Source organism: Gambusia affinis, linkage group LG22 (assembly GCF_019740435.1).
Source record: "Gambusia affinis linkage group LG22, SWU_Gaff_1.0, whole genome shotgun sequence".
Lineage (NCBI taxonomy): Eukaryota > Metazoa > Chordata > Actinopteri > Cyprinodontiformes > Poeciliidae > Gambusia > Gambusia affinis.
In genome coordinates this window covers 15,778,814-15,803,588 of record NC_057889.1, presented here as the reverse complement: position 1 = coordinate 15,803,588, position 24,775 = coordinate 15,778,814, and the positions used below count along the sequence as shown (strand labels likewise).

Here is a 24,775-nt window from a genome sequence, read left to right as displayed (position 1 = left end):
ATAATTTTAAGGCTTTAGTGTTTTTTGATGCAAGTCTAACCATCTGGTGTCAGCCCTGCACTAACACACCCAGCTTCAACCTTGAGGGAGTGGAGGTTTTCAGTGGAGGGGAGGGAGAGAGGGGGAGTTGTCGGCGTTTCCCTCTAGACATGCATCATTTCAGCTGAACCTCCAGCTGCTATCGCAGAGATGGAGACTACAGCACTGCAGGAGTAGCTGCCACCACTGCCTCACAGGAGATAAGTTTCTGACTTTCAACGAAGAAGGATCATTATTTGTGGCTGATGATATGTAGAGGTGGTTCGGACTTGCAGCTGTCACCGGGTTGACACCTGTCCACCTTGAAGGAGTGAGGAGGTCGGATCGGACAGACGGAACTCGTTGGTGCCGGATCTCGCAGCCAATCTCGGGGAATCTTTTGGTGCATTCACGTTCATCTGAGCGTCACTTCTTGGCGCTAAGAAGAGACAGCCGTCCTCCCTCACTTTCTCTCCTTCCCCCCCCCTCTCTCTTTCTTCCTTTCTCACAGTCTCCCCTCCCTGTCCGCGTTTCTCTTTTCTTTTCGCGGGTCCAGCCCAGACTGCCCAGTCAGTCAGCCCCCCGTTTTTTTTCCCAGCGCCGGGGAAGCTGGTAGCGATGGGGCGGCTCAGTTTCAGCACCAAGGAGAGCGCTGGACTTTTGCTGCTTTGTGTGTGTGGTAAGAGCGTGAGTGTGTTTGAGTGTCTGTCGGAATGTCGTGACTACTCTCTGCGGAGCGGACACGTGCACGCGCATGCAACAACTGCATGTATGCGTGCCTCATAAGGTGCATGTGTTCTTCCATCTTCATGAGTTGGCAAATTCCCCCCCCGCCCCCCCCTCCCCTTTTTTTGTTATTGTAAAGTGTTGCAAACTGATGTTTGAGGGGTGAGCTGTTGCTCCCCTGATGCTGCAGATTTTACTTTTAGTGTTATGTAGATGTTGACTTCACTCCTCTCCTAACCTCTGATCAATCCTTCTGTTTTCTGCTGATTCTTCATGTTTTGTGGCTGCTTGTGCGCATGAGTGTGTGCCAACCATTTATTGCCCGGCAGACACCAGGCTCTTTTCTCCACGGGGTGTGTTTCTGCTGTTATCAGGTGTGCTGGCGCTGCCCGCGGTGCTGGCGGAGCAGGAGGGGGAGAACCTGTCCGGGCTCTCGGACAACCCGGACAAAGTCATCTTCGCGGTCCGCGAGAACGGAACGACGTGCCTGATGGTGGAGTTCGCCGCCAAATTCCTCGTGCCATATGACGTGCTCGCGCTTAATGGGATAGACGTAAGGATTTCCCTGGCGTGCATTTTAATTCTTATTTTAGCTTCTCAAAATAAGACAGAAAAACATGCACGCTGCATAAAAGTGTTCAAGATTTGTTTTGGGGTTTTTCTGGATCAAGCTGTGCTTAAAATAAGTCTGACGCACTGAAAACTGGAATAAATATTAGATACATTCAAATTGATCTTAATTCATGTTAACATACATTTGTGGATACATTTAAATTGCAACAATGAAAAGCAGTTTTTGCAGCAGTGCATAAAATGCTGAACTAAAAAGGTTTCTCATACCACTTACTGATTACAGACCAATTTTATTAATAGGTACCATCGTGCAACTTGTCTTTATTTTATTTATTTATAGCTCATCACAGAGCAGGCTTCTTTCACGCTGCCCCAGGGGGCAGAAATCGAGGGGGAATGTGGGAGCACCGACTCAGAGATCCACATTTCTTGGAAGAACAACGCCTACATCCTCCGCATTTACTTCTCAAAGGTGCATCGACGGCAAACAGAAAATACACTATAAAACTGAGTAAAGTTTTTTTTATGATATGATTAAAGAATAGAAAAAGTTACATTTTTTCATAATTTCCTGACTAAAACTTGTAGAGAAATCTCCCCACAGAAATCCTCTGAGCGCGCACGCCAACCTTGACTCCTGCATTCCTGAGTGCTTGAGCAGGAAGCAACTGGACTTGTATTCTTGAGCACTTGGGAATGTCAGGTCCTGGATGACACGATCCACGCCTGCGTGTTGACTCTGGCGTGTTTTTATCTAGGAGTTCCGCGAAAAGGGTATTGAGGTGTGGAAGATCAACAAAATCCAGTTCGTCTACGACACCTCGGAGACCTCGCACTTCATCAACGCATACAACCGTGAGTGTCCCTTCCACGGCAGCACAATAGAGCGGCTCCTTTACACCCTGCGGCCCCACTGCTGTGATCGCATTTATTCTGCAGTCGATCCGGCGGAGTTAAGGACAGACTCATGCGGAGATTTAGGAAGTTCTCTATTTACATACCACTGGAAGGTTTAAGCACATGAAAAGCTTTTGAATGTGAAAATTTTTTTTTTTACAATTTTCTTTCTATTGATTTATATTTTACAGTTATTGTATTTATTATTTCTTTAGTCATAAAGAACCACATTGAAGCCCTATCAACATCGTTGCATTTATCAAAATGTCTTACAGAAAAATCTAAGCAGTAATTTTAGTATAAACAAATCTTATTTGAATCATTTTGTTGTGTCTATATTTTCCCCTCGACATTAAACTATTACAACTTTATTTCAAATTTCAACATTCTACTGACACAAGCACTTTCAAAACCCGTCTCAGTGCCATTTGTTTCCTTTTATTAAAAAGTCCTTCGTCTCTCTCGGTCTATAGCTGGAAAGCACACAGCCAGCACCCACAAGCTCTCGGCCCTGGTGACCCCAGCCGGGCACGCCTATGTGTGCACGGCTCAGCAGACCGTCACCCTCATCTCCAGCGATCACCAGAAGGGCATCACGTTCTCCATGTACGACATCCAGATCCAACCCTTTGACATCGCCTCGGACTTCATCTTCAGCGCACGTGAGGACAGCTGAAGACATTCAGCAGCTTTTTGTTTGCTCGTGTTGTTGACAACAGATGAAGACGGTAATGAGAAATCCTGGGGGGTGAGCTGTACGTCTCTTCCTAACGTCCAAATCTCAGGAGAGAGGCAGGTTATTGCTGCAGAATGGGGAGCATGTAGGGTGAAATGAGAAAAAGAACAGGCTGAGGATGCACAAGAGACAATAGGCGCAGCGGGAGGACGACTGAAAGGAAAGAGGTTGAGGTCATTAGGACTTTATGGTATCTGTGCCCTGGATGCAGCTTTTAGGAACACTGTGTGCATTTCATCGTCCAATCACCTTGGAGGAATCATGTGGCCTCTGCTGCAGTAAACTATACTGGGCTAAGCTTCACTGCCTTTCTCCTTGTGTGCATTACAGCTGTCCACAGGGAGAAACACCTTCAACTTCAGACCCCATATGCATACCGTACTCTATTCTCAGCAGAGGTTAAGTGTCCTCCTTACTCTGAATCACCTAGCAGTTCTTCAAAATGCACCGTGTAAAGGAGAAAATGAATTATATTGTTGCAAAATAACCCATAAGCTTTTTCCAACCACAAACTAATTTAACGTATTTAATTTGAATTTTATGTGACAGATCAACATAAAAGTTTTCAAATTATTTTAAAAACAAAAATCTGGCAATCTCCTCCTAAACATTACAAGCATTAATCAGAGAAGCAGCCAAGAGGCTCTTGGTAATTGAAGGAGGTACCGAGATCCACAGCTAAAGGGATTATGTGCAATCCACTATGTACTTATTTATCCTCATCTTTCACTTAATTACAAAAATTAAAAGTCATTGGTTGTAACATGACAAAATAGAAAAGTTCAAGTACTATGACTACTTTGGTCAATATAGCAGACATTAAGACATAAACTATTAAGACATAAGGCTGATGCCTTATGTCTTAATAGTTTGCTTCAACTAAAAGAGACTTAAATTCTCTGAACAATTTATAGGGATACAATCTGTCAATGCCACTTTAAAAAAATAAAAATAAATTCAGACAAATTTGTTTCAACGTGTAAAAAACACAGAAACCAAAACCTGACCCAACTCTAGCCCTCACACAGGAAATCCAAATAAGCTTTCAAAGCACTAGACTTCTACAGATTTTGCCATCTCTATATTTTGATCCTGCGTTTTCCTCTCTTTGCAGCTTACAAGTGTATCACAGACCAGCGGGAGCACCTAGAAGAGATCCTCCCCCTTATCCTGGGCCTCATTCTTGGTCTAATAATCATTTTCACGCTCACCATCTACCACTTCCACCTCAAGCTGACAGCGAATCAGCCTCAGCTCCCAAGAGATCGCTCTATGTACAAGAACATGTAGTCACGTGACTTCCTCCAAAGCTCTCCTAATGACAGATTTGTCTCCTCAAGGTTTTGGGCCTGAGGATTGTGTCCCCCACACTGGACTGTGTCCCCCGATTGGAAAAAGCAAATAGTCTGCACTGCCCGCTGGAGCTTTTGAACTGTTAAAATTACGAGCTATTTAGACAGTTTGGGACACAGCATGAGTGTAATTGGAGAGTAAACCCACCCAAATCTAGTTAAACTGACTGCTGGATTGTGCCATACGTAGTTTCAAATAAAGTGAATTGAATTTTCTGGATTTTTTTTTCTTTTCCCCAAAATAAAAAACCTTTACTGAAGATGGTTTGTAACTTGCACAATGTTTGATCTAACTTGTCTTTCAAAACATTTCTAAATTCCTTGTTACCCTGTTCCCTCTGTCTGTTTGAATTTGCTGCTATTGAAATCCATCTGTATTTGTAAACTTTGTTCCTTTTTTTTTTAGTTCCCGTCCCTGTGCTCATACATCCAGAATGCAGCCATAGTGTTGACAGTGGACTGTCTTGTAGTGTACAGTGCAGTTTTGCCTTGGCATCAGACCCTTTTCTCAGCACAGATCAACGAAAGAAAGATATATATTAAAAAAAAAGTCAAATACAAAACGTCTTACAAAACTTGAGAAAAAAAAAAAGTCAGAATAAGTGTTTATGGAAATGTGGAGAGGTTAATAAAAATGTGTGTATATTATTTTTAGAGTGAAAGTCTATGCATAAACTTCTGCTGATGCAATTATGTGCAGTACTCTGTTCTGTTTGAAATAAATTGCTGGATACACACTTACCAAATTATTCTACTTCAGCATTTATCACACCACACACTATTCAAACTGTCAGCTATCGCATAGAATATATTTTAATTTAATGCAATGTTGTAAGTAAAAAAAAAAAGTATTTCTTCCTTTACAGTTTTCTCTTGTAGTGTCACATCAAATAACCTATTTTCAGACAAAGTTAACCTGAATAGTTACAGAAAGTTTTCAAATTATGCCTTTTTAACTATGGGGGGAAAAGCAGTCCAAAACAATATGTAAAAGGGAAAAAAAACTGCCTTTTTTAAAAATTATCACTTGTAGTCACATTTTTCAATTTCAAATTCACTGCCAGACCTCTAGAATAAAAAACTAAAAGAAATTGGATAAATAGAACCAGACAGACAAGATACCGTGATGTTCCGATCCGAGACACAAAGTCAATTACATCCATCAGTCTATTAAAAGTTACGTAGCAATCAAACTGTGGGATTACACCTGAGCATGGTGAAAGTCATTATAAAAAAAAAGGAGAAACATGGAGCAGTTGTAAACCTTCCCAAGAATTACCAGAATCAAAATTACAAAACAAAACAATATAATCTAAAGCACAACAGCCTCCACTTCTTTAGTGAAGGTCAGCATTTATGATTCAACAGTAACAAAGACATTGTGTAAAAATGGCAACCATGTGAGAGTTCAAAGGCCAAAACCACTTCACATTTGCAAAAAAAGACATCTTGAAGACAAAGTGAAACTTCCCATCAGTTGTGTGTCATGTTACACTTGGCATAAAACTGTCATTTCAGAAAAATAACTTCACTCCAGCAGCCGAACATGGTGGTGGTAGAGTGATATTTTTGGTGCTTCTTTGCTGCTTAATGTAATTAATGAATCCATGAATTCTTCCATCAAGCAGAAAACCACGAGAGAGAAAGTCCAGCTATCAGGTCGAGATCTTTGACACGACTAATAAATAATACTAATAAATAATACAGGTTAACTGGAATCGTTGACAGATACTTATATCAGAGAAGACACTGCCAGGATGAAGTATTGATTTTCCTCTAAATCTGTCTTGAGAGAAAATATAAGCCATAAAAAGTCTAACTGAAAACAGCATGTATATCACCAAGAAGACTTAGTCAACATTTCATAAACCACATATATCTTTAATTGCAACATAACCACCAAGCCCTTTACTAAAGTTTTTAACTCATTGAATATTTTACTTTTGGAAACACAAATTAAAAATAGCTATTTTTAAAAGAGAGGTAACTTCTCTGATCCTGACCTTCTATAAAACTTCATAATCTACACTCCACAGGATGAGACCATTTTGTTTTTAGTCCCAGGACTAAAAAAAAAAAGAGAGAGAGAGAACTAACATTTTGCTTGTGCAGCTTGTTGTCAACATATTTCCAAGGCAGGACTTGTTTTTGTTTATGGTGTCCAAGAGAAAGTATAATCGTCAGAAATTTAGAGTACAGGAGCGCTTACAACACTGACAAAAACTCTCCTATACTCCTTGTAAATTATGACTTATCCAGATGAGAACTTTAGCATTTCTTTATCGAATAAAATAGTAAATGAAACTAAAAATATTGCTATGGCAACATTTAAAACTACAGTAAACCCACTGTGCTAAGTAGCACTGCTGCGCTAAGTCCTCTTTTACGAGCACGGGCTGAATGAACCCATATTAATTCAGACACCACCTCCATCTGACAACAAAAGACATGCTTCGCGTGCCTTTCTTATGTAGTCCACAAGTTAGCAAAAACAAAAACAAAACCACACATTCCTAAGAGCAATTTACCTTACCTGTGCTGCAGCGGACGGGTTTCACCCAGTAGCTTTACCTCCAATTGATGCTCCGTTTGTTTAACCCGCTGTAAATGTGTCCAGAATACAAGACTGTGTCAATTACTGGATTAAAGAACAAGTTCAATATGTTAACAGAGACGAGAGCCTCACCTTCAACTTTATTTATCTTGAGAGCTTGCTCTCTTGACAAATACGTAAATCTTTACGCTCAAAAGTATACCAATGAAGCGACAGAGACTGTATATTAAATAGTTTTGCTAAAAGAATATCGCTACAATTCATATGTCGACATATTGGGTGTTTTCCGTCTGACTCGCTCACGGTGAACTTCACAGGTGTCATCTAATTAACATGACCTCATTCCACTTCCGTTGCACTGCGCCGGGTCGGATAACCAGCAGGTCTTTTACTGGGAATTTGAGCTCACGCGTCGAAATGGTACCCATTCGGTTCTACGACGTTGCTCACACGAGAACCATGAGTTCTTCACCTCAAAGACCCTAAAAATAAACAAATAACTTAATTGTAAAGTGATAGAGAATAAGGTGGCTCTCTACCGTCATTCTTTGTACAATTGCTCAAGGTTAGAATGGACAGAAATTATGTATGATCCTCAGTTTTAATATTTACGACAAAACTTCTTGGTTGGATTTTTAATTTTTAATGCATGTGTATGCTTTGATCTATTGTATCTTTGGCTGCATGTTCTGGAAAGTTGTAAAAGGTAAACCTTGCCCCCCCTTCTCAAGCCTTTAGGACCCTTCGAGAGTTGATTATCTCTCCATTATTACCCTGTACTTAGCTCCATCCGTCTTCGTATCAACTCCAACCAGCTTCCTTTTACCTGCTGAAGAAAAGCTGTCCCGCAGCCTGCTGCTGCCACAACCATGTTTTACAGAGGTTGACGTGTAACGTTAATTCTCCTCCACAAAGTGTTTTGAATGAGGGCCGAAAAGTTTCCTTGTGGTTTTGTATGACCAAAGCACCTTAACTGGAAATGGCTGTCCTCTTGCCGCTCCTCCATTCAAGTAGTTCTTCTGTTAAATTCACCACCTAGAAATACAAAACTCAGCAGCTCCTCCAGAGTTACAGTCTTTGCCCAGCCTGTCAGTTTGGGTTATTAATTGTGTTTCTTTGATTAATTTTAGGTATATTCTTAAGAGTTCCATACATTACTATTTTAATACGTACATTGTTGGGTTAAATGTAGTGTTTTGATTAAGTTTGTGGATTTCTGACTTATTTTTTAATTAAACTTGTCAAACGTTTTGGTTGATTTTCATCAGTTCTGAATCATGAGGTGGGAGCATAGTAATTTATTTTTATTCTAACATAGAGAGCTCCCTGAAAAGGAAAACAATTCACTCTTTTGATGGATTGATTCGGAGCGTATTAATGGTTTCTGAATATTCCCATAATCCAATCTAGCTCTATCCTAATTACACATTTAAACGGGTTTAACAGCATTTTAAAAGGTTCGCTGTGGCCACCCTTTTCCACATACCTTTCATGTTTTCGCTCACTGGGCTAAGGCCTTCCTCTCTGAAAAAGAAGCTCCATTCTTTGTCTGAACTGAATCAATATCCCATTACTGTGCTTCAGTGGGAAATGGCTTATAGGAAAGAAAGCCCAAAAACATAATATATTATAGCAACACCAATCCATGGACGTGTCGTTTCGCTTCTCTCCTAAGCGGCCAAGTTGGGGTGGAGTCGTTTGAAATGAGAACTTTTGAATTTAGAGAACATGAAAGTCTTTAAAAAAAAACAAAAGAGAAAGAAAGAAAAGAAAGAGAAAACCTGATGATGACTGTACAAAGCTCCCCCGGTGCAAATCGACAGTGCGCTGATAAACGGCAACAAAAATCCTCTCTGATTGATATGAGACACCGAGAGAGAAGTACGGTAGATCGGAAAAGGCGATGAAAGAAAAATCCATGCAACACAACTTGATGTTTTTTGTTTGTTTTGTTGTTTTTTTTTATGAGCGTTTCTTTCTTTTTTTTTTTTTAATTGAAACCAGCTTCACTGAAAACAAACATGCAATATCACTGTACAAGCCAAAACCACAAACAAGTGTGTATACTCATTCAGATGCTGACCCAGTGTCAAGGACTAGCGGGCGGACAACACGCAGGCACACGCTTTCAGATGCTGTACAGAGACACGTACGCTCCGACTCGTTTGCTCTCCGACAAACACAGACTCACGCTCACAGTCATATGTACATATCACAGTGACTGATGGGTAAAGAGGATGTAGGAAGGAGGATTACACTGTTGCTCTGGTTCGACTGGAGATGAGAATGGCAGCACGGTTCCAGTGACGACAAGAGACGGAGGTAGGATGAGGATGCCAGTGGAAAATAAGACGCTTTTTTATTTAATTTTTTTTGTCAGCATCCTGATCTCTGTGTGCTGGCAAGCTAACTCGAAGTAGTTAAAGAAAAATTTAAAAAAGCAAGGAATATTCTTCTTTTTTTTTTTGGTTGCCAAATCCACACAATCTGTGCTACATTGAAACGCATGTTGTTACAGTATCATAAAAGCTGGGTTTGATAGTTTTACAAATAGGTTTGGGGTATTGCTTGGATTACATAACAACTGATATCACTGCTTTGCTCGAGTGCATTAAGAATCATGGAGAAAACATGAATTAAAAAAAAAGAAAAAAAGGCCACACTACAAATCAAAAATATCACCCCAAATCCAATAAATAAATAAATAAATACTTCAAAATGTCATAGAAAATTCTGACATTACCCTTTTTTTTTTCCAAACATTTAATGGAAGTTCTGTCTACAAATGTTGAGATCATAAATATATTAAGTACTTTTAGTAACAGTTAGGTTTAGCTGGATTTATTTGGAATATCTCTTATGTGTTTAAGCAAAAACTGGATTATAAACAGTAGGAAAGATCTCTGCAGAAATGCTATTTAATACTGCTCATATCACAATAGTTACGACACGATAAAATACTGCAAATTATCAAAACTGTACAGAAAATGTTACAGGTTTCTCTAAAATACATTTTCGCGTTTTGACGTGTGTGTGTGTGTGTGTGTGTGTGTGAGAAGAGAGAGGGATGTGAGTGACCTTGTCGGCGCTAGCCTCGGCTGCTAGGACACAGCCTGTCCCTCTCTAAATGATGGACTGATGGCGGTCAAAAGCCTCTCTCGTCACACTGATTGTTTGGCCCTCTGCTGTTCTGCTTTGGAGCAGCGGGGGTCACTTAGGTCCTTCTGCCTCGCCAGCAACTCAGTGCACCCTTCAGGAGCTGTGGAAGGCTGATGGCTACTGTGACTCTTGAGTCTAGGAAGAAAGAAGAGTGCAGCGTGGCGAACCGGCTCAACAGAACGTCCCGATGGCTCCTTCTTCTTTTCTGTGTGCGTGTGGGTTTTTTTTTAAACATACTTCTTAAATATTCCTCGCGCTAATCTACGTTTACGGTTACAGGTGTTAGTGGCGGGCCATCACGCAGAAGGTTGTTTGGACTGGGTGAGTAAGCATGTGTTTCTCTTTTCTTTTCTTTGTTTTAGTGTGGGAGAGGACGCGATTAGGCCAGGAGATCAACGATGGCGGTAGTGTCTCATGAGGGGAACGATGCAGGACGGCGGTCCGGACAACTTGAGGAATGGGTGCTGGATGAGCTCCTGGGCAGTGGCTCTCTGCGACGGCTCCCTCACCAGCATCATGTCCAGGAAGGACCGCAGCACCGACGATACCTGCAGGATGCAACACACTTGATTTTATTCTTAGCTTTATGATTTACCGTAAAGTAAACTGCAGCACGCTAATTACGGTTTTGAAAAGTTAGAAACACTTCTGAGAGAACTAGAAAAGAGCTGCTTAGATTTGTTTTAGCGCAGAAATGTTGAGCTAAACAATTAGGGAACCCACAGTAGAGCTAATGAAACCTTCATTCAATTTAGACGACGCTCTAGTTTTGATCACTTACCTAACAACGAGGGCTGCACCATTTCAGGCAAACGATATCCAATACGACCAAGTCACCTACTTTTACTTCATCTCAAAGCCTCCAACAGTTTACAAAAACTTTGAAATGTTCTTTTATAAGTATTCTATTTTCACAATTACACATTTAGCAATGCCAAAAGCATTGCTAAATGTGGCCAAACGTCATTCTACACTAATTAGCAAGTTGTTTTTTTATCTTGTCATAGCTTGCATTAAACTCTTTAGTGTGAGATATTGCTACATTACTTTGGTTGATATGTTAAGCACATTTAAAGACTGTCAGACTGCTGAAAAGGTTTATAAATGCGGCTAAATAATTCCATTGTGCACTGATTGGCATATATTTGTGCCACTTTGCATTTTCCCCTAATCCCTTTCACCTTGATTACCCTTACCATACTTCATTCACTGTTATTCCCGCTTTTGTTGAGTCTGGGTCAAACTCTGCTAACCAAATTGCTAAATGTTGCCAAATAAAACTGTAAACAAAACAAACAACCAGTGAACTGATAACTATGTACTTCCACCTTTTCGTGAATAATCCTGCCCTGTTTCTTTCCGTACCTTGTGGGATTCCTTTAGCCGTGGGGGAAGGTTGTCTCGTATCCTCCTCATGGCCTGCAGAGGGGGCTCGTTAAAGTAAGGGGGTTCTCCGTCCACCATCTCGATCACCATAATGCCTAAAGACCAGATGTCCACCTTGACACCCAAAGAAACCGATGCGTTACTACTCGTGAAACCCTCTCACAACCAACCACCTCTGTGAAGGTACGGTAACACGGGTCCACATGTTCTGACCTCAGTCCCGTAAGGTATTCTTGAGATGACCTCCGGTGCCATCCAGTAGGGAGTGCCCACAAGAGATTTCCTCTTCGGCACCTCTTTGGAAACTTGGGCACAAAAGCCAAAGTCTGACAGCTTGATCTGAAAAACACACACACACATGCAGATATGCCACCAGGACATGTAGTGGGAAATATATTAGATCAGAATTATCCTGACCCCGTGTGATAAAAAGCTTGGAGAGAAGACACTAATCTCTCCTATTAGCAGTTAATTATGCCTCAGTTAATCATGTCTTATCAAGTAGTTAGGAGGCATTATGTAGGATTTAATTACTCGGGCACGAGTTGTAATTGATGAATTTCTCACACTGCCTGCATACAAGTGAAGAAGAGCACCCCCGAAGCAGGTCAGAGTGCATTAATGTCAATAAGTGGCCAAAGCCTGGAGTACCTTTAAGGACAAACTGCTCGACTGCCTAAAAAGATCGTGTGAACTGCACTTACCCTGCCGTCGCTGGTCAGTAGGATGGAGTCGCTCTTTATGTCTCGGTGAATGACGCCCTGTGTGTGCAGGTAGGACAGAGCTCTCAGCACCGACAGACACACCGTCGCAATCTGCTCCTCGTTCATCCTGCAAGAAGCAAACGCAGCTGTAGGCGCGGGTCGGTAACCAGACCGCAAAGGTAAAAGAAGGAAGCTGGGCATTCAATACTGGAACAGTTTTACGTCAGACTTCTGCAGATTTGAGCACTTTGAATCAGACGCCAAGTGATTCAGTTGACAACGCTACTATCTGCATTTCTGTTACGCAGGTGACAGAGGGCTGGCTACGTGAGCTAACACCTGCTAATGTCATCTTCTTACACCTTTATGTATTCCACAGAAAGCAGAACGTTTCATCAGGTCATTTTTTTTGTAGTGTGGCGTCGGACAGATATAATTGGTCAGACGTTTGGAGTGGGCGTGCTGCATGCACAGAAGCTGAAAAACGGTCATGTTTTGAGTTTGAATGAACTTGGTCTTGCCATCTTGAGTAACAAATAACTTCCACACCTCTTGCAGAGGCACTAACTTTATTGATCAATACAGCTAATCTGAAATCTGCCATGGAAATCATACTTCTTTAGATTGATTACTGAGAAGGGTATCAATAATTTTTGACATGCCATGTGACATAATATGGACATTATGACTATTATCTTTTTTGAGAAATGCCTGATTTTCCAAAAGAAGCGTCTTTGTTGAATAAAAATAATCTCCCATGGGTTGAGTGCATACATTTTCTCTTGAGAACAAAACCCTGTAAATGTAATTTTGGGCATAACTGTGTGAAATATCAGGCTGCATATAATGTTGCCTTGTGGGGGGAAAGGTCCTCGATTTGAATCCAGGCTTCGTTTTGTTCTGCACAGAGTGAGCAAAACAGCAACTCTGCACCAATTTTGTTGCATTTTACTCAAGCCATACCACACATTGCTTAATCCATCAGAAAAATGCCACCTTTTATAACAACGCAAATATTTTATCCATTCTTTTAATTAGTGACTAACAGAACACACCTTCAGACGTGAAAGTCTTCATTTTAAAGTCCTATAGAAACCGAACGTTAGCCGAACAAAGAGATGTGGTTTAGAGATGCAGTTTGTTAAACATCCCCCTGTAGCCTGGAGCGGCTGCAGCCAGGATGTTCAAGCAGGCAGGAGGGTCCCATATGGAGAGACGGGGCGATGCAGTTCATCCGACTGAGCCCACACAGCCTCACTGAACATTAACATCCAGACCCAGCTGGCCTGGCCATCCTGTGCCTTTTCTGAGAGATTGCGTGCTGATCTCGCCTCCTTTATATTTGTGGGAAACTCAACGGCGTTGCGCCTGCATGTGCGTGCAAATACAGTGCGCACTCTTCTCCTGTAAAAGGATTTACTCAAAAGAAGAAAAAAGTTTCATTGTGACAAACATGCACACACACACACACACACGCAAACACACAAATGTTTTAAGCAGGCACACACATATCATCGTTTAGGTTGGCGCAGATTTCTTTCCTTCTTCTTAATTTTTTTTCGTTGTTGTTATTTTATTTCCGTCACACATGTATGCTTTTCCAATCACAGGAGTTTAATGAGCTCTCAGCAAATAGAGGGGAAAAAACACCATCTAGTTAACTTAAAATGAACAGGATTGAGAGGAGTACGCAAAAACAAATCACCTCTGCAATCTCCCCCCAGCCTCCACTCATACTCTCCCTCTTTAGCACACACACACACACATGCACACGCACACACACACACACACACACACACACACACACACAGGTGAACAGTGGAAAAACATGATCACTGAAAAAGGAAATTGTTTGACAATGTGCAAAACAACTTTAATGAGCCTGGAAAGCTTGTCAAGGAGAAAAAGAAAAACGCATGAATGAAAAAAAAAATGCAGCTTATTATATAGATTTAAAAATAAAAAACTCATTAAATGAGTAAAATTCTAATTGAAATCTACACTATGATAATTAATTGTGCCGCTGGTAACATGACTGAAAGAATGTGTGCATCTGCGTGTGTGTGTGTGTGTGTGTGTAGGCGTGCGCGCTGGTGTGTGTAGGTGTGTGTGTTACACTTGAGTGTGTAAGCTGGCTGACAAGAGCAGAAGAAACTGATGAGGCCACAATGTGCAACCTGCGGACAAAGAGCTTCACAGAAACACTGGGAAGATTTCAGCTGGACTGAAAATACGCTATAATACACATATATATTTTTAATTTACTCTTATAGTTTTCATCAAAACTCCATCAGGTAAAATCAGTAAATCCAAGAATGATAAATAATTCCTCAGATGAATGAGATTTGTTGAGATTTTCGTTTTGGTTCTGGGTTTTTTGGGGTTTTTTCACCAATCTCTCCATCAGTATTTCCAGAAGCATTCATGCATGCCTAAACTTTCTCCCTTACACACACACACACACACACACACACTCGACACACAAACAGGCAAACATCTGCGTGGGAGAGCGTTCAAAGTCCTTCACGGCAGCAGTGGTGCTCGGCCCCAACAAAGCGTGTTATTAGCAGCCGACACCGTGCAGCGTTACTGCTGACACTCAACGCAAATGACTGTAATTACACACCGAGCCCAAAGTAAGCTTAAAACAATGAGGAAGGCCACTTAGATACACAACTCGGCTACACTATCACTATTTAGAAAGTTGGTGAGTGGGAAAAGAAAATCTTCTTAAACTGTTGAGCCGGTTTTGGACTGAACTTATCCACCTTTATTATGTTTCCTAATATGCCCACCCAGATACACTGGATGGGCATTTCCAGGTTTCTATGGTTTGAACTAGTCGTTTGTTATGCAGTTTCTTTTAGAGTTCAGTTATATTCTTTTTAAAGTTGCTGTTTTCTTACATTTTTTGTGTGGATGAGTACTAAAGAACAATTACCAATTTGATTGAAAACCATGATCAAATTTCTAGTAGTTATCATTGCCAAATTAAAGAAAATTACAATGGAAATGAAATAAAATGAAATAAAATGTGTAACATAATCTGCTTTTCAGTTACTCTAATAACTCTAAAGTCAGTTAACCTTTAGCCAGATGTCTAAGGACTTTTAGGACTACCTGCTTATAGCAGGACAGCAAAAATGTTGAATAATATGTTTAATTATATACTTCAGTTCAAAATTACTTCCTGGTAAAATAAACATGTTAGTGAAATAAAAACCTAAAAATACCTAAAAATCTTGACTAGAAAGTCAAGATGCAACTTCTACTACTATTCTATTACAGATGTTACTAATAATAACACTTAAGGTGCAGATAAACCAATTATGCTGCTGGCTTCACTCAAAATATTTCACTTTTCTGGCTCCAAAACAAACAAAAATAACTAAATGAATAAAATGATTGTGGAAGTACCTTTAAAACCCATGAGTCTTTACTGATATGAAGCCTCAAACCAAAGCTCTTCACATGCCAGCAGTGATTTCTAAGCCGTATTTATGAAGCGTGTTTGGTTACCTGGTGTGAGTCACGATGTCGGTGAGCGCCCCGCCCTCCAGGAACTCCATGACCACCCACAGCTCGTCTCCCACCAAGTAACTGTTGTACATGTCCACAACGTTTTCATGATGATAGTCCCTCATGATCACCACCTTCAGCAGAGGAGGATGGAAAAGGCTGCGTGTAAATTACTTGCTAAAGAAGTCATATGTTCAACAATCGGTGTCAAATGAACTACAATTTATTTGAAATGTCACAAGTGAAAATAAAATATCTTCTAAAAAAAAAAAACATCTTACAGTTTTGCCATGTAATAACTATAACTTGCAATTTATTGGATAAAATGTAACGTTTCCCTTCTGATGCAGGTTTAACCTTAATGGGATTACATTCAGAAATAATAGGATTACATGGGAACCAACGCGGTCTTTATCCATGCACTCTGTCTCTCCACAGCACAGAAACCAGAACCGGTCTGTAGGTCCACTTCAGTCTCCATGTAACATTAGAACCACTGAGCAGCTTGTGACGACTTGTAAGACAAAAATAATAATAATAATTCCCAGTTAGGTCTGCTGTGTGCACGCACATCTCTGAATAGATTACTCGCTTAAGGCTTTCGGAGTGAACACTTGCTCAATTTGCAAATAAATGCAATTGCAGATACAGAAATGTCTTAGTAATTGAATTGCCTTCGCTATATTTAAAAAAAAAAAAAAAAAAAACTGTGGTGAGATTAACTTTTTTTATTTTTTATTACCTGACAAAAGAGATTTATTTTTTGTGTGTTCCACACAAAGCAGCATGTTTGATGATGCTACGCAGACCAGCTCCAGTTCGGCTGCTGCTTATTTAAGACGTCAACAATCTGTGACAAATAACAGCCGTGCAGGGATCCAAAATGAAGCCATTAAATTCCTCATGGAAACAAACCCACTGGGATAATCCCCCATGAACATTACAAAGTTAGCAGTAAGGTTGAGCCGTGTCAGTATTTGTTTTCCTCCCCCACTCACCTCGTTAAAGAGCAGTTCTCTCCTCTGCTGTTTTCTGAGGTCCATCTTCTTGACCGCCACCTGCTTGCCGCTGTGCTTCTCGCTGGCGATGCACACGATCCCCGTGGAGCCCTCGCCAATCTTGATGAAGTTGTCCAGGTATTCCCGAGGGTCGCCTGTTGGCGAGCAAAGCCTTTTCTTTACAAAAAAAAATAAAATAATAATCCCACTCCGAGGAAGCCACAGTGTCCATCTGTGGCTTCTTTTCTGCCGTTCTCACCTGGGTTGACCACCAGCTGGAGTGCGGCTCTGAACTGCTCATGGGAGACTCTGGAAGGCTGCGTGTCTGAGCTTGACCCCCACGAAGGAGGAGGATAAGCCCCTGGGGGTACGTAAGGGGATGAAGGCTGCGAGTAGGCCCCCTGGATGAACGCAGAGACATTCACATGCAAGTCAAAACAAAAAGAATAGAGACACTTGGCTTTTGCCATTTTGGTGGGATTCTGTTTTTAGAGAAAGTTCTGAGCACAGAAAGAAAGAAAAAAAAAAAAAAAAAAAAAAAAGTGCCAAAATTAGACTCGTGAGTTGATACCACAAATAGGGTCTCGGTAGGTTTCGCCAACTCACTTTTAAGTGTCTTCAAAGGCATATTTAGATCATTATGAATAAAATTTAAAACCTATATCTTCACAAAAATGTACAAACCTTGCCCAGCCGACGTGCGGCAAATTTACACTTGGCCATGCTAGCTAGTGTCATCGCATATCTCATCTGCCGTATCGGGTCAGAAGAATGCAATGAAGACGTCTGACTGCGACTCAAACTTCTTCCAGACAGAAAAAAAAGACGCGCAGATCAAATCCCTCTGCCAAGACCAAACTCAGGGCCTGTAATTGACATGTTAAAGGCTAACTTGCTTTTCTTTATGAATTTAAGAAATTTAAATGTGAAACTTCTGGAGATGATTTTATATAGATTAAAATCAAGAAAATTGTGAGCAACCCTGATCCTTTTCATGAAACTACCTGAGAAAACCAGAGTGTCTTTAATCAGAGGCTTTTTCAAAGCCGCTGTAATACAGACCTCTACAGGAGATCTTTGGTGCAAACAACCATCGCCTAATTGACATGGGTTAAAACAAGATTTAATTTCCCTTTGGGATCAATAAAGCATTTGTGAAATTGAACTGAATTTGAATCTTAAGGTCTTCATTTTAGATACATGATTTTAAGACTTTTAAAAACCCTTTAAGGATGTGCGTGTGTGTGGGCACCCTCATAAAAATTCCCTTTTTGTCATAATTTAGCAGAAAATAATTGCCACATAATAAAAAAAACAGAAAAACGCTGTTATTATTATTACACAGTCAGTAAATGTTACTTATACTTAAAAGCGTGTTTTTGTCAGAAGACCGGACCGAACTGTACCTGCGGGGTGTACGGTGGGCTGGGCTGGGAGGGAGGATGATGGTACGGCGAGGGCTTGTAGTGGTGAAACATGGGGGGGTAAGGGAGGTGTGCTGGTGGGTAGCCAGGCGGCTTGATGTGGCTCTGAGGTAGCTTGAGAGGCCCTCGAAGATAGGTGTCTCCACCTGCGACTTGGGGACTTTCGTCACGCGACGAACGCTCGTAATCACCCTGAAAGAAAAGGGCCAGTGACGGTAATTTAAACCTAACATACAGATGAAAAGACAATTCATAACAGGGATCTCCAGTCAAACATGTTGACATGTTAAATTTTAAAAAATGTGGAAAGGAGTATTAGAATAGAAGTATCATGCAAAGTTACAAATTGTTGCAGAACAGGTGACTTACCAACAAACCGTGCAGCATTTCATTGGCGCCTGAGGTAGAGTGAAATGGGTTTTTTTTTTTAACTGTAATTTACCTAATAAATGTCTGGATATGGATAGATGAAGAAAATGTGAAGCATATATGAATGTGTGATGTGTTTTAAACATTCGTGTACGTAATACGAGTTTAAAGGAAAAATATAGGAATTTATATAACAAATATTAGCCACAAAGACCGCAACGGTGAAAAAAGTGACAGCGCTGTGAGTCTCAGACTAAATTAAATTACTTACGCCACACCTTCCAGGAATGATGCTCCACCGGCATTTTCTTTTCTTTTTTTTTTTTTTTTATTCTTCACAAGTACACTGAGAGTAAATTAAAACTCCCTTTTATTGGGTTCCTTCTGTGCCATTTGTCTTTACCCTGACACATATACACTCCCACATGTGTACAGACAGGGCAGGAGGAGGAGTCCTGATGTGTTGGGATGGTGTATAATTACATGGTTTGGACTCTTTCAATCAATCAGTGCGCGGCAGGTGTTGGAGGGGGAGCCGGGAGCCCCCGTTACTTATTTGCCCCCCTCAGTCTCGTTCCCAGCCTCACCCGGAGTCGGCCGGCGCTGTAAGCTGGCTGTCAGCCAAGGGTCTCCTGATCCATGTTGGTTAAACGCACATTAATCTGAGTTTGGCAGGGTAATCAACAACCCAACTCAACTGTGAAATTGAATTCCGCGGTGGAACATCGTTCGGCCAGTTTTATGCTAAGGCTGCAGAAAGGGAAAGTGCCGCAACATCAATTTGTCACCGAGAGCTGCCGCACTGAGCTCTCGCACTCCGGCACGAAACACGGAGGCAGAGAGAGGGGAGAGGAGACTCCATGCTGTCTACGATTACATCCCAAACAGCTCCCGACAATAGCGGAGGAAAGAGAAGGATTTGCTTTCGGCTGTGGGGGTGTGAGTGGGCTGACGGATAGGAAAAGAAGAAATGGTTGCAGGGGGAAGAGAAGGGTGGGCTGTGCTACCCTCCCGCCCCCTCATTATTCCTTTTTGAGCACGATCATAAACAATCGAAGAAAACACTAAGCGCATTAACTCTCACATAGTCATCATTTGGAGAGGAACTCCAAATGCTGCTACTGTAATGCTCAAAATAGGAAAATGCCATGTCAGCAGTTTTATAATAAGCCTTTATATCTTTGGACCCTTTTAAAGTTTTGGATTTAAACATTATTTTGTGCCTTCAAATGAAATTAGAAACATTATACCTTTGTTGCACATTTCATGAGTCTGTGCAAAAATAAATGGATGAATACAAATGCCCAAACTTGCGTTGTGCAAAAATAAATAATTGTGTCGATAAACAACAAAAAAGAAAAAAAAAAACAAACAGAAAAATGACCTTCTCCCGAATCACTTTTCTGCCACTATTGCATTCTCTCTGGCTGTTTTTCCTCAGAGTGGCTATGTACTGAGGCGCACAGGTTAAATGGGTTTTCGCTGCAGCACCCTGGGATCTGCATCAGCAAACCCAGTTTTCCCTCTCCGCCGCCCGACTTACTGTGAGGAAGGAAGCGAAGTGGGTGAGCTGTGATAACGATAATAATGAGCGTAATGAGGCTTCGATAGCTCCGAAGACTTCACACACCTTACGAAATGACCACTTTTCTCTCGCTCATGATCATATTTCACCGCCTGATGTTACAGCAATTTGACTGTTTTCTACTAAAGGAAAACATAACTCCTCGCGAGATTGGCTTGGAACAGTTCATTCACAGAAAAGGCGGTTATTTTAGGACCCAATATTGAGATACTTTGTTATTTGTGAAAGGCGATTTCTGGATTTGCTACTGCAGTTTACAACCATTTTTCAAGAATACTTTATGTATTCTTGAAGTATATACAAGAATAAATCTTGTCAAAGTGAAGTCTGTGTAGCAAAGCGCTATCCTGTTGCTCTCAGCAGGTGACCTTGTCTTGTAAGTTTAAGCTATTATTATGGATGTGAAGGTAATAAACTCAAATGTCTAAGAATGGTCATTTTGATTCGCCTTATTACGTTAAAGAGATTTTGAATATTAATAGTGGATGTGAAACCTTTCAAATGAAGAATCCAATTTTGACTCGCCAAAGTGCAACTGATATCTTAAATTATTATTCCTACTAGTCAGACTGTGAATGCAGATACCTTAAGTTACCATTCGAGAGAGTCAAAGTGTGGGTTCAAAATGCATTTTCACATTTCTGGGATGTAGTGATGTGTAGTGAGATGAAGCTGATTTTATGTTAAAACTGCCTGCCAGCTCGGTGTAGGAAGCAGAAAGGGCGATGCCGTTTTGCACAGCACAGCCATTAGTGGACAGAGTTTTCTGTTTTAGTCCCTTCTCTTCAGTGTCCTTTTAATTGATTCAGCTTTATGAGAAATATTTGAACATACATATTTTCAAGTTCTGGTAAGACAGCACCCAAAATGCTTTTACATATGTAAACATGTTCTTTTCGTTTTAAGCAACGTAATAGTTACTCTTTTACAGTATAGTAACTCAGTTCCTAAGTGGGTAAATGAGTTATAGTTACCAGATTTGTTTTTGTTGGGGTTTTTTTTAAGTAACTAGTAACTTTAACTAATTACTTTTGAAAATAGATTGCCAAACACTGAATATTTGTAGGGAAGAATAAAAAGGGATTCTTTGTTTTTGTTGTTTAAATAATGTTGTTAAATTCTTGTCTGGTCTTGTTCTCCTGAACCTAACATCCTGTATAGTCTGGTCTTGTGAGCCGGCTGTATTGTCACACCTACCATATACTCAAACATGAGTGGACATTTTCTATTGACAATTATATTCACTACAATGTAAGTACATATCTGCTCTACATCTAATTCTATGTATTCTCAACATGACATTGGTATAACTGCATTGCTATTGTGCCACTTCCTTGCAGATGACATGCTTGTGTGAATGGACCAGAAAACAATCAACCTGGGCGTGCTGTGGTGGCGTAGTGGATAGCGCAACCCACATTTGGAGGCCTTGAGTCCTCGACACGGCTGTCGTGGGTTCGATTCCCGGACCCGGCCGACATTTGCCGCATGTCGTCCCCCCTCTTCATCCCCCCTTCCTGTCAGCCTACTGTCATATAAGGGACACTAGAGCCCACAAAAAGACCCCCTGGAGGGAAAAACAAAAAAACAATCAACCTAATCTAAAGTTTTTCTGTAAGTTGTCAATCTCGGTTCTTTCAACTCGGTGATAAAAGGAATTATTGTTCCTTTAGGCCTGTCATGCAGCATTTATTATTGTCTTCCAAATGTAACCGGACTAGAATAGAAAGATCAGTCTTACTCTCTGTATTGAGATTTCTCCCTTCGTACGTTCGTGTCTGTCTGATTCCGTCCAGAACAACGACTCTCCTCCATTCCTTTTGCTCTACGTTCCTGTCCAATCAGTCGATATCAGCATTAATTGATCTGTTGGCAGCGACAGCGGCCACTGCAGAGCAGTAATTCTTTATGTGGCAGTTCCTGCCTCCTTCAGGGAAGAGTAAATTAAAGCTGACACCATCTATCAGACCTAGAGACTACAGTTAAGGATCACAATGAGGAAAGTCAGAAGGAGTAGGTTTTCAAAAAGAACTGGAGGTGGGCGAGAGATGTAACTAACTGTGGGGATACTTCTGTGTAATTTTCTCTGAAATGTTGCGACAGGCTCGTCAGGGGGCGTGATGAAACGTGTTTCCTATAATTTGATCACTGGACAGTTTAAAGCAAACACCATTAAAACAAAAATCCCTGTCAATGTTTAAGATTTTCTCTAGGAGAATCTTCAACTTTTGTGTTTCTGAACGCTCACCTTGCCTATCGTTTGCGAGTTGGCGAGACTCTCGGAGAGGCGAGGGTAGGTGTAGGAACTGTATGGGTGGGCCTGAGGAGGGTTTCTCAAAGCCCCAGTGGCAGCATAGGGAACATTTTGCTCCTGCAACCCGGATCCTGACCGAGATCGCTGCCTGATAGCTGGTGTCGGGCTCGTCTGGGTCACGTAGGAGCTCTTGGGTCTCTTGTCATATTCGTCCCGCAAGCCGCCGTAGCTCCACTCGCTGTCCGGGTAGTTGATCTGCTCGCTGTGAAGAGAGGCCCGGGAAGGCGTGCCGACTGAAGTGTCCCGGTAGTCCTGACTGGACGAGCCCCCAACTGACGCTCGGTAGTAGCCGCTGGAGCCCACTCCGCTACCGACTGTGGAGGCCACCTCATCGGCCGAGCGCCCTTTGCTCTCCAAATAGGTGTGGTAGTCCGGCGGGAGCTTCCCATAGTCTGATTTGTGAGGCATGGCGTCAGGGTAGAAGGGGCTGCGGATAGGGTGGGAATGGCCATTCTGCTTGGTGAACCGGTAATGCCTCCCAACAGCCCAGTCTCCATCTATGGAGAAGCTTGGCTTGCCGGCTTCCAGGGAAAAGTCCCTGCTGGAGGTGTCCAGATCACACGAGTAGCGGGAGTAGTAATGGTTGAATCCATTCTCCTCTAGAGCAGCGAGATGACCACTGCCTAACGGCTTGGAGCTGATTCCAGCCTGCTGGACGCCTGGTGGGCTCTCTTTACGCAGGGAGTTGGAGCGTGTCACTGAAATGTTGTCAAACTCCTCTAGCAGGCCATTAATAGATGCATCTTTGGGTGGCCGGTTCCCTCGAACAATGGTCTAAATGAAGAACAAAGACATTTTCATTTAACACACAAGAGAGCCTGAAAAATAAAAGCACAGAGGGAGACAGCCATTGGGTTGGTAGATAAAGTTACAATTAATTCATTCCAAGCTGGAAAGTGAATAAAATGAATTGAAATTCTTGTTCAATCAACCTTCGTTACAGCAAACGTTTTTCAGGATGGAATTTCAATTCATCTGTATCAGGGCTTCGTAACAAGTATGAAATTAATCATCACTTGCAGTAAAAGTCATCTAAAAGAACAGCAGGCATCAGTTTATGGAACCACTAATCATGAGAAATAAAAATTAAAAATATATATTTTTTAAAATAGCATGCTAAGAAGTGCATTAAGATAAATGGCAAAATACCTCATGAGCTAAAATAAAAAAAAAAAGGCTTTGTGGATTAAAGGTGCTAATTCCTGCTCCATTTCCCTCGCAACAGATTAGCTTCATTTCCAGTGGGCTGATCAGGTTACATTAATAATCGTGAAGTGGGGTTTCATGCTTACGAGTCAAATGAGCACACCAACATGCACCTACAAAGAAATGAGTAAGTCAGGGAGAGAGCGGAGAAAGGGCCGACATGCTTGCATCTGCTTCAAAGCGCAGGAAGAGTGCTGCTGATCCCCTCCTACCTTGCTAAGCCTTTTTTACAAGGCTGTGCCGTGAGTCATGTGGGGACGGAAGCTGCAGCCTTGCACCTATGAATGTAATCCGCGTGCATGCATAGTGTGTGTGTGTGTGTGTGTGCCTATACACAGTTTGTACAGTGAGGATGCTGAGTCTCAGTACTTTCACATCATGAAAGCAACCTGTTCCCATACTTTTCTCAATTTGTCTCAATGTTCCATGAAACAGTATGTTTGAACAACAAATGACGAGGGAATTATTGAGCCGTGGGGATTGTTTAAAAATTTAAACTGTTACATCGTCTATTGAGAGGTTTTCGGGCTGTGGTGAGTTGCGAATGTTTTCATACCACTTTAACTTTTTCACATTTTGTTAATTGAAATAAAAGGTAAAAGCAGATATGCACTGTTAAAAAGAAAAAAAAAGTCTCTAATATATGGTAAAATACCGGCAGCTGTAGTTGCCAGAATTTTACCATATTTATATTAGCAATAAAAACGTTTTTTGGGGTTTTTTTTTTTTTAAAGTGTGGTTTTCAAAAGTTATTACAAAATGAAAATCTTATGGACTTCTGGATTTCTATTAAACCCATTTTACTCTGTGACGACTGGCATCGTCAACTTAATTATGCAAATATGAATGTGCAGGTGCCTGTCTCTGATTGGTTCCCAGAAGACGACGAAGACGTCCAATTGGTGGCCTCCTGGGGGTGACGGATATAATATCCTCAGCCCATCCCAATCGGTCACACTGTTAAAAGTTCTGGAGTTTGTAGGAGCGAGCTGCCGTTTATGTTTGTTTAGTTTTCTCATGTTTTTTCTTAGTTAGGGAGGTAAGTTTTTGTCATTGGGTTTGTTTGCTTTCAATTAGGTAAGTTTCGGTTAATATTCAGATGGTTTGTTTGTCGTTTTCGGCATTACAGCTCACTCTGAAGCCATATGCTCCATTTGTAGCATCTTAATCAAAAATACATCTTTTTAAAATGAATAACATTATAAAATGTTCAACTGTGTGTGTTGGCTGCTTGGGATCTGAAGAGGATGGATCC

The 24,775-nt window shown here is 41.3% G+C and overlaps 2 protein-coding genes across 6 annotated transcripts in view; one reads left to right on the top strand and one right to left on the bottom strand.

Moving 5' to 3' along the window:
• The first annotated feature begins 152 nt into the window (after window positions 1–152).
• Window positions 153–4,992, top strand: lamp5 (lysosomal associated membrane protein family member 5). Its single transcript, XM_044106041.1, has 6 exons — window positions 153–697; window positions 1,119–1,297; window positions 1,658–1,789; window positions 2,076–2,172; window positions 2,688–2,876; window positions 4,065–4,992. The coding sequence occupies exons 1-6, from the start codon at window positions 637–639 to the stop codon at window positions 4,238–4,240; spliced, it is 834 nt and encodes a 277-aa protein (XP_043961976.1). The 5' UTR covers window positions 153–636; the 3' UTR covers window positions 4,241–4,992.
• The window catches only part of pak5 (p21 protein (Cdc42/Rac)-activated kinase 5), a 78,850-nt gene continuing 56,707 nt past the window's right edge, over window positions 2,633–24,775 (bottom strand). For all 5 annotated transcript variants that reach the window (XM_044106027.1, XM_044106028.1, XM_044106030.1 and 2 more), the window contains 11 exons: window positions 22,249–23,088; window positions 18,029–18,238; window positions 16,882–17,023; window positions 16,623–16,777; window positions 15,625–15,758; window positions 12,106–12,232; window positions 11,615–11,740; window positions 11,381–11,515; window positions 6,989–10,563; window positions 6,836–6,903; window positions 2,633–3,017 (listed from right to left, as the gene is read on the bottom strand). In XM_044106027.1, the coding sequence (XP_043961962.1) occupies window positions 10,408–10,563; window positions 11,381–11,515; window positions 11,615–11,740; window positions 12,106–12,232; window positions 15,625–15,758; window positions 16,623–16,777; window positions 16,882–17,023; window positions 18,029–18,238; window positions 22,249–23,088 (2,025 nt within the window). In that variant the 3' untranslated portion in view covers window positions 2,633–3,017; window positions 6,836–6,903; window positions 6,989–10,407. The remainder of the gene's footprint in view (window positions 3,018–6,835; window positions 6,904–6,988; window positions 10,564–11,380; window positions 11,516–11,614; window positions 11,741–12,105; window positions 12,233–15,624; window positions 15,759–16,622; window positions 16,778–16,881; window positions 17,024–18,028; window positions 18,239–22,248; window positions 23,089–24,775) is intronic.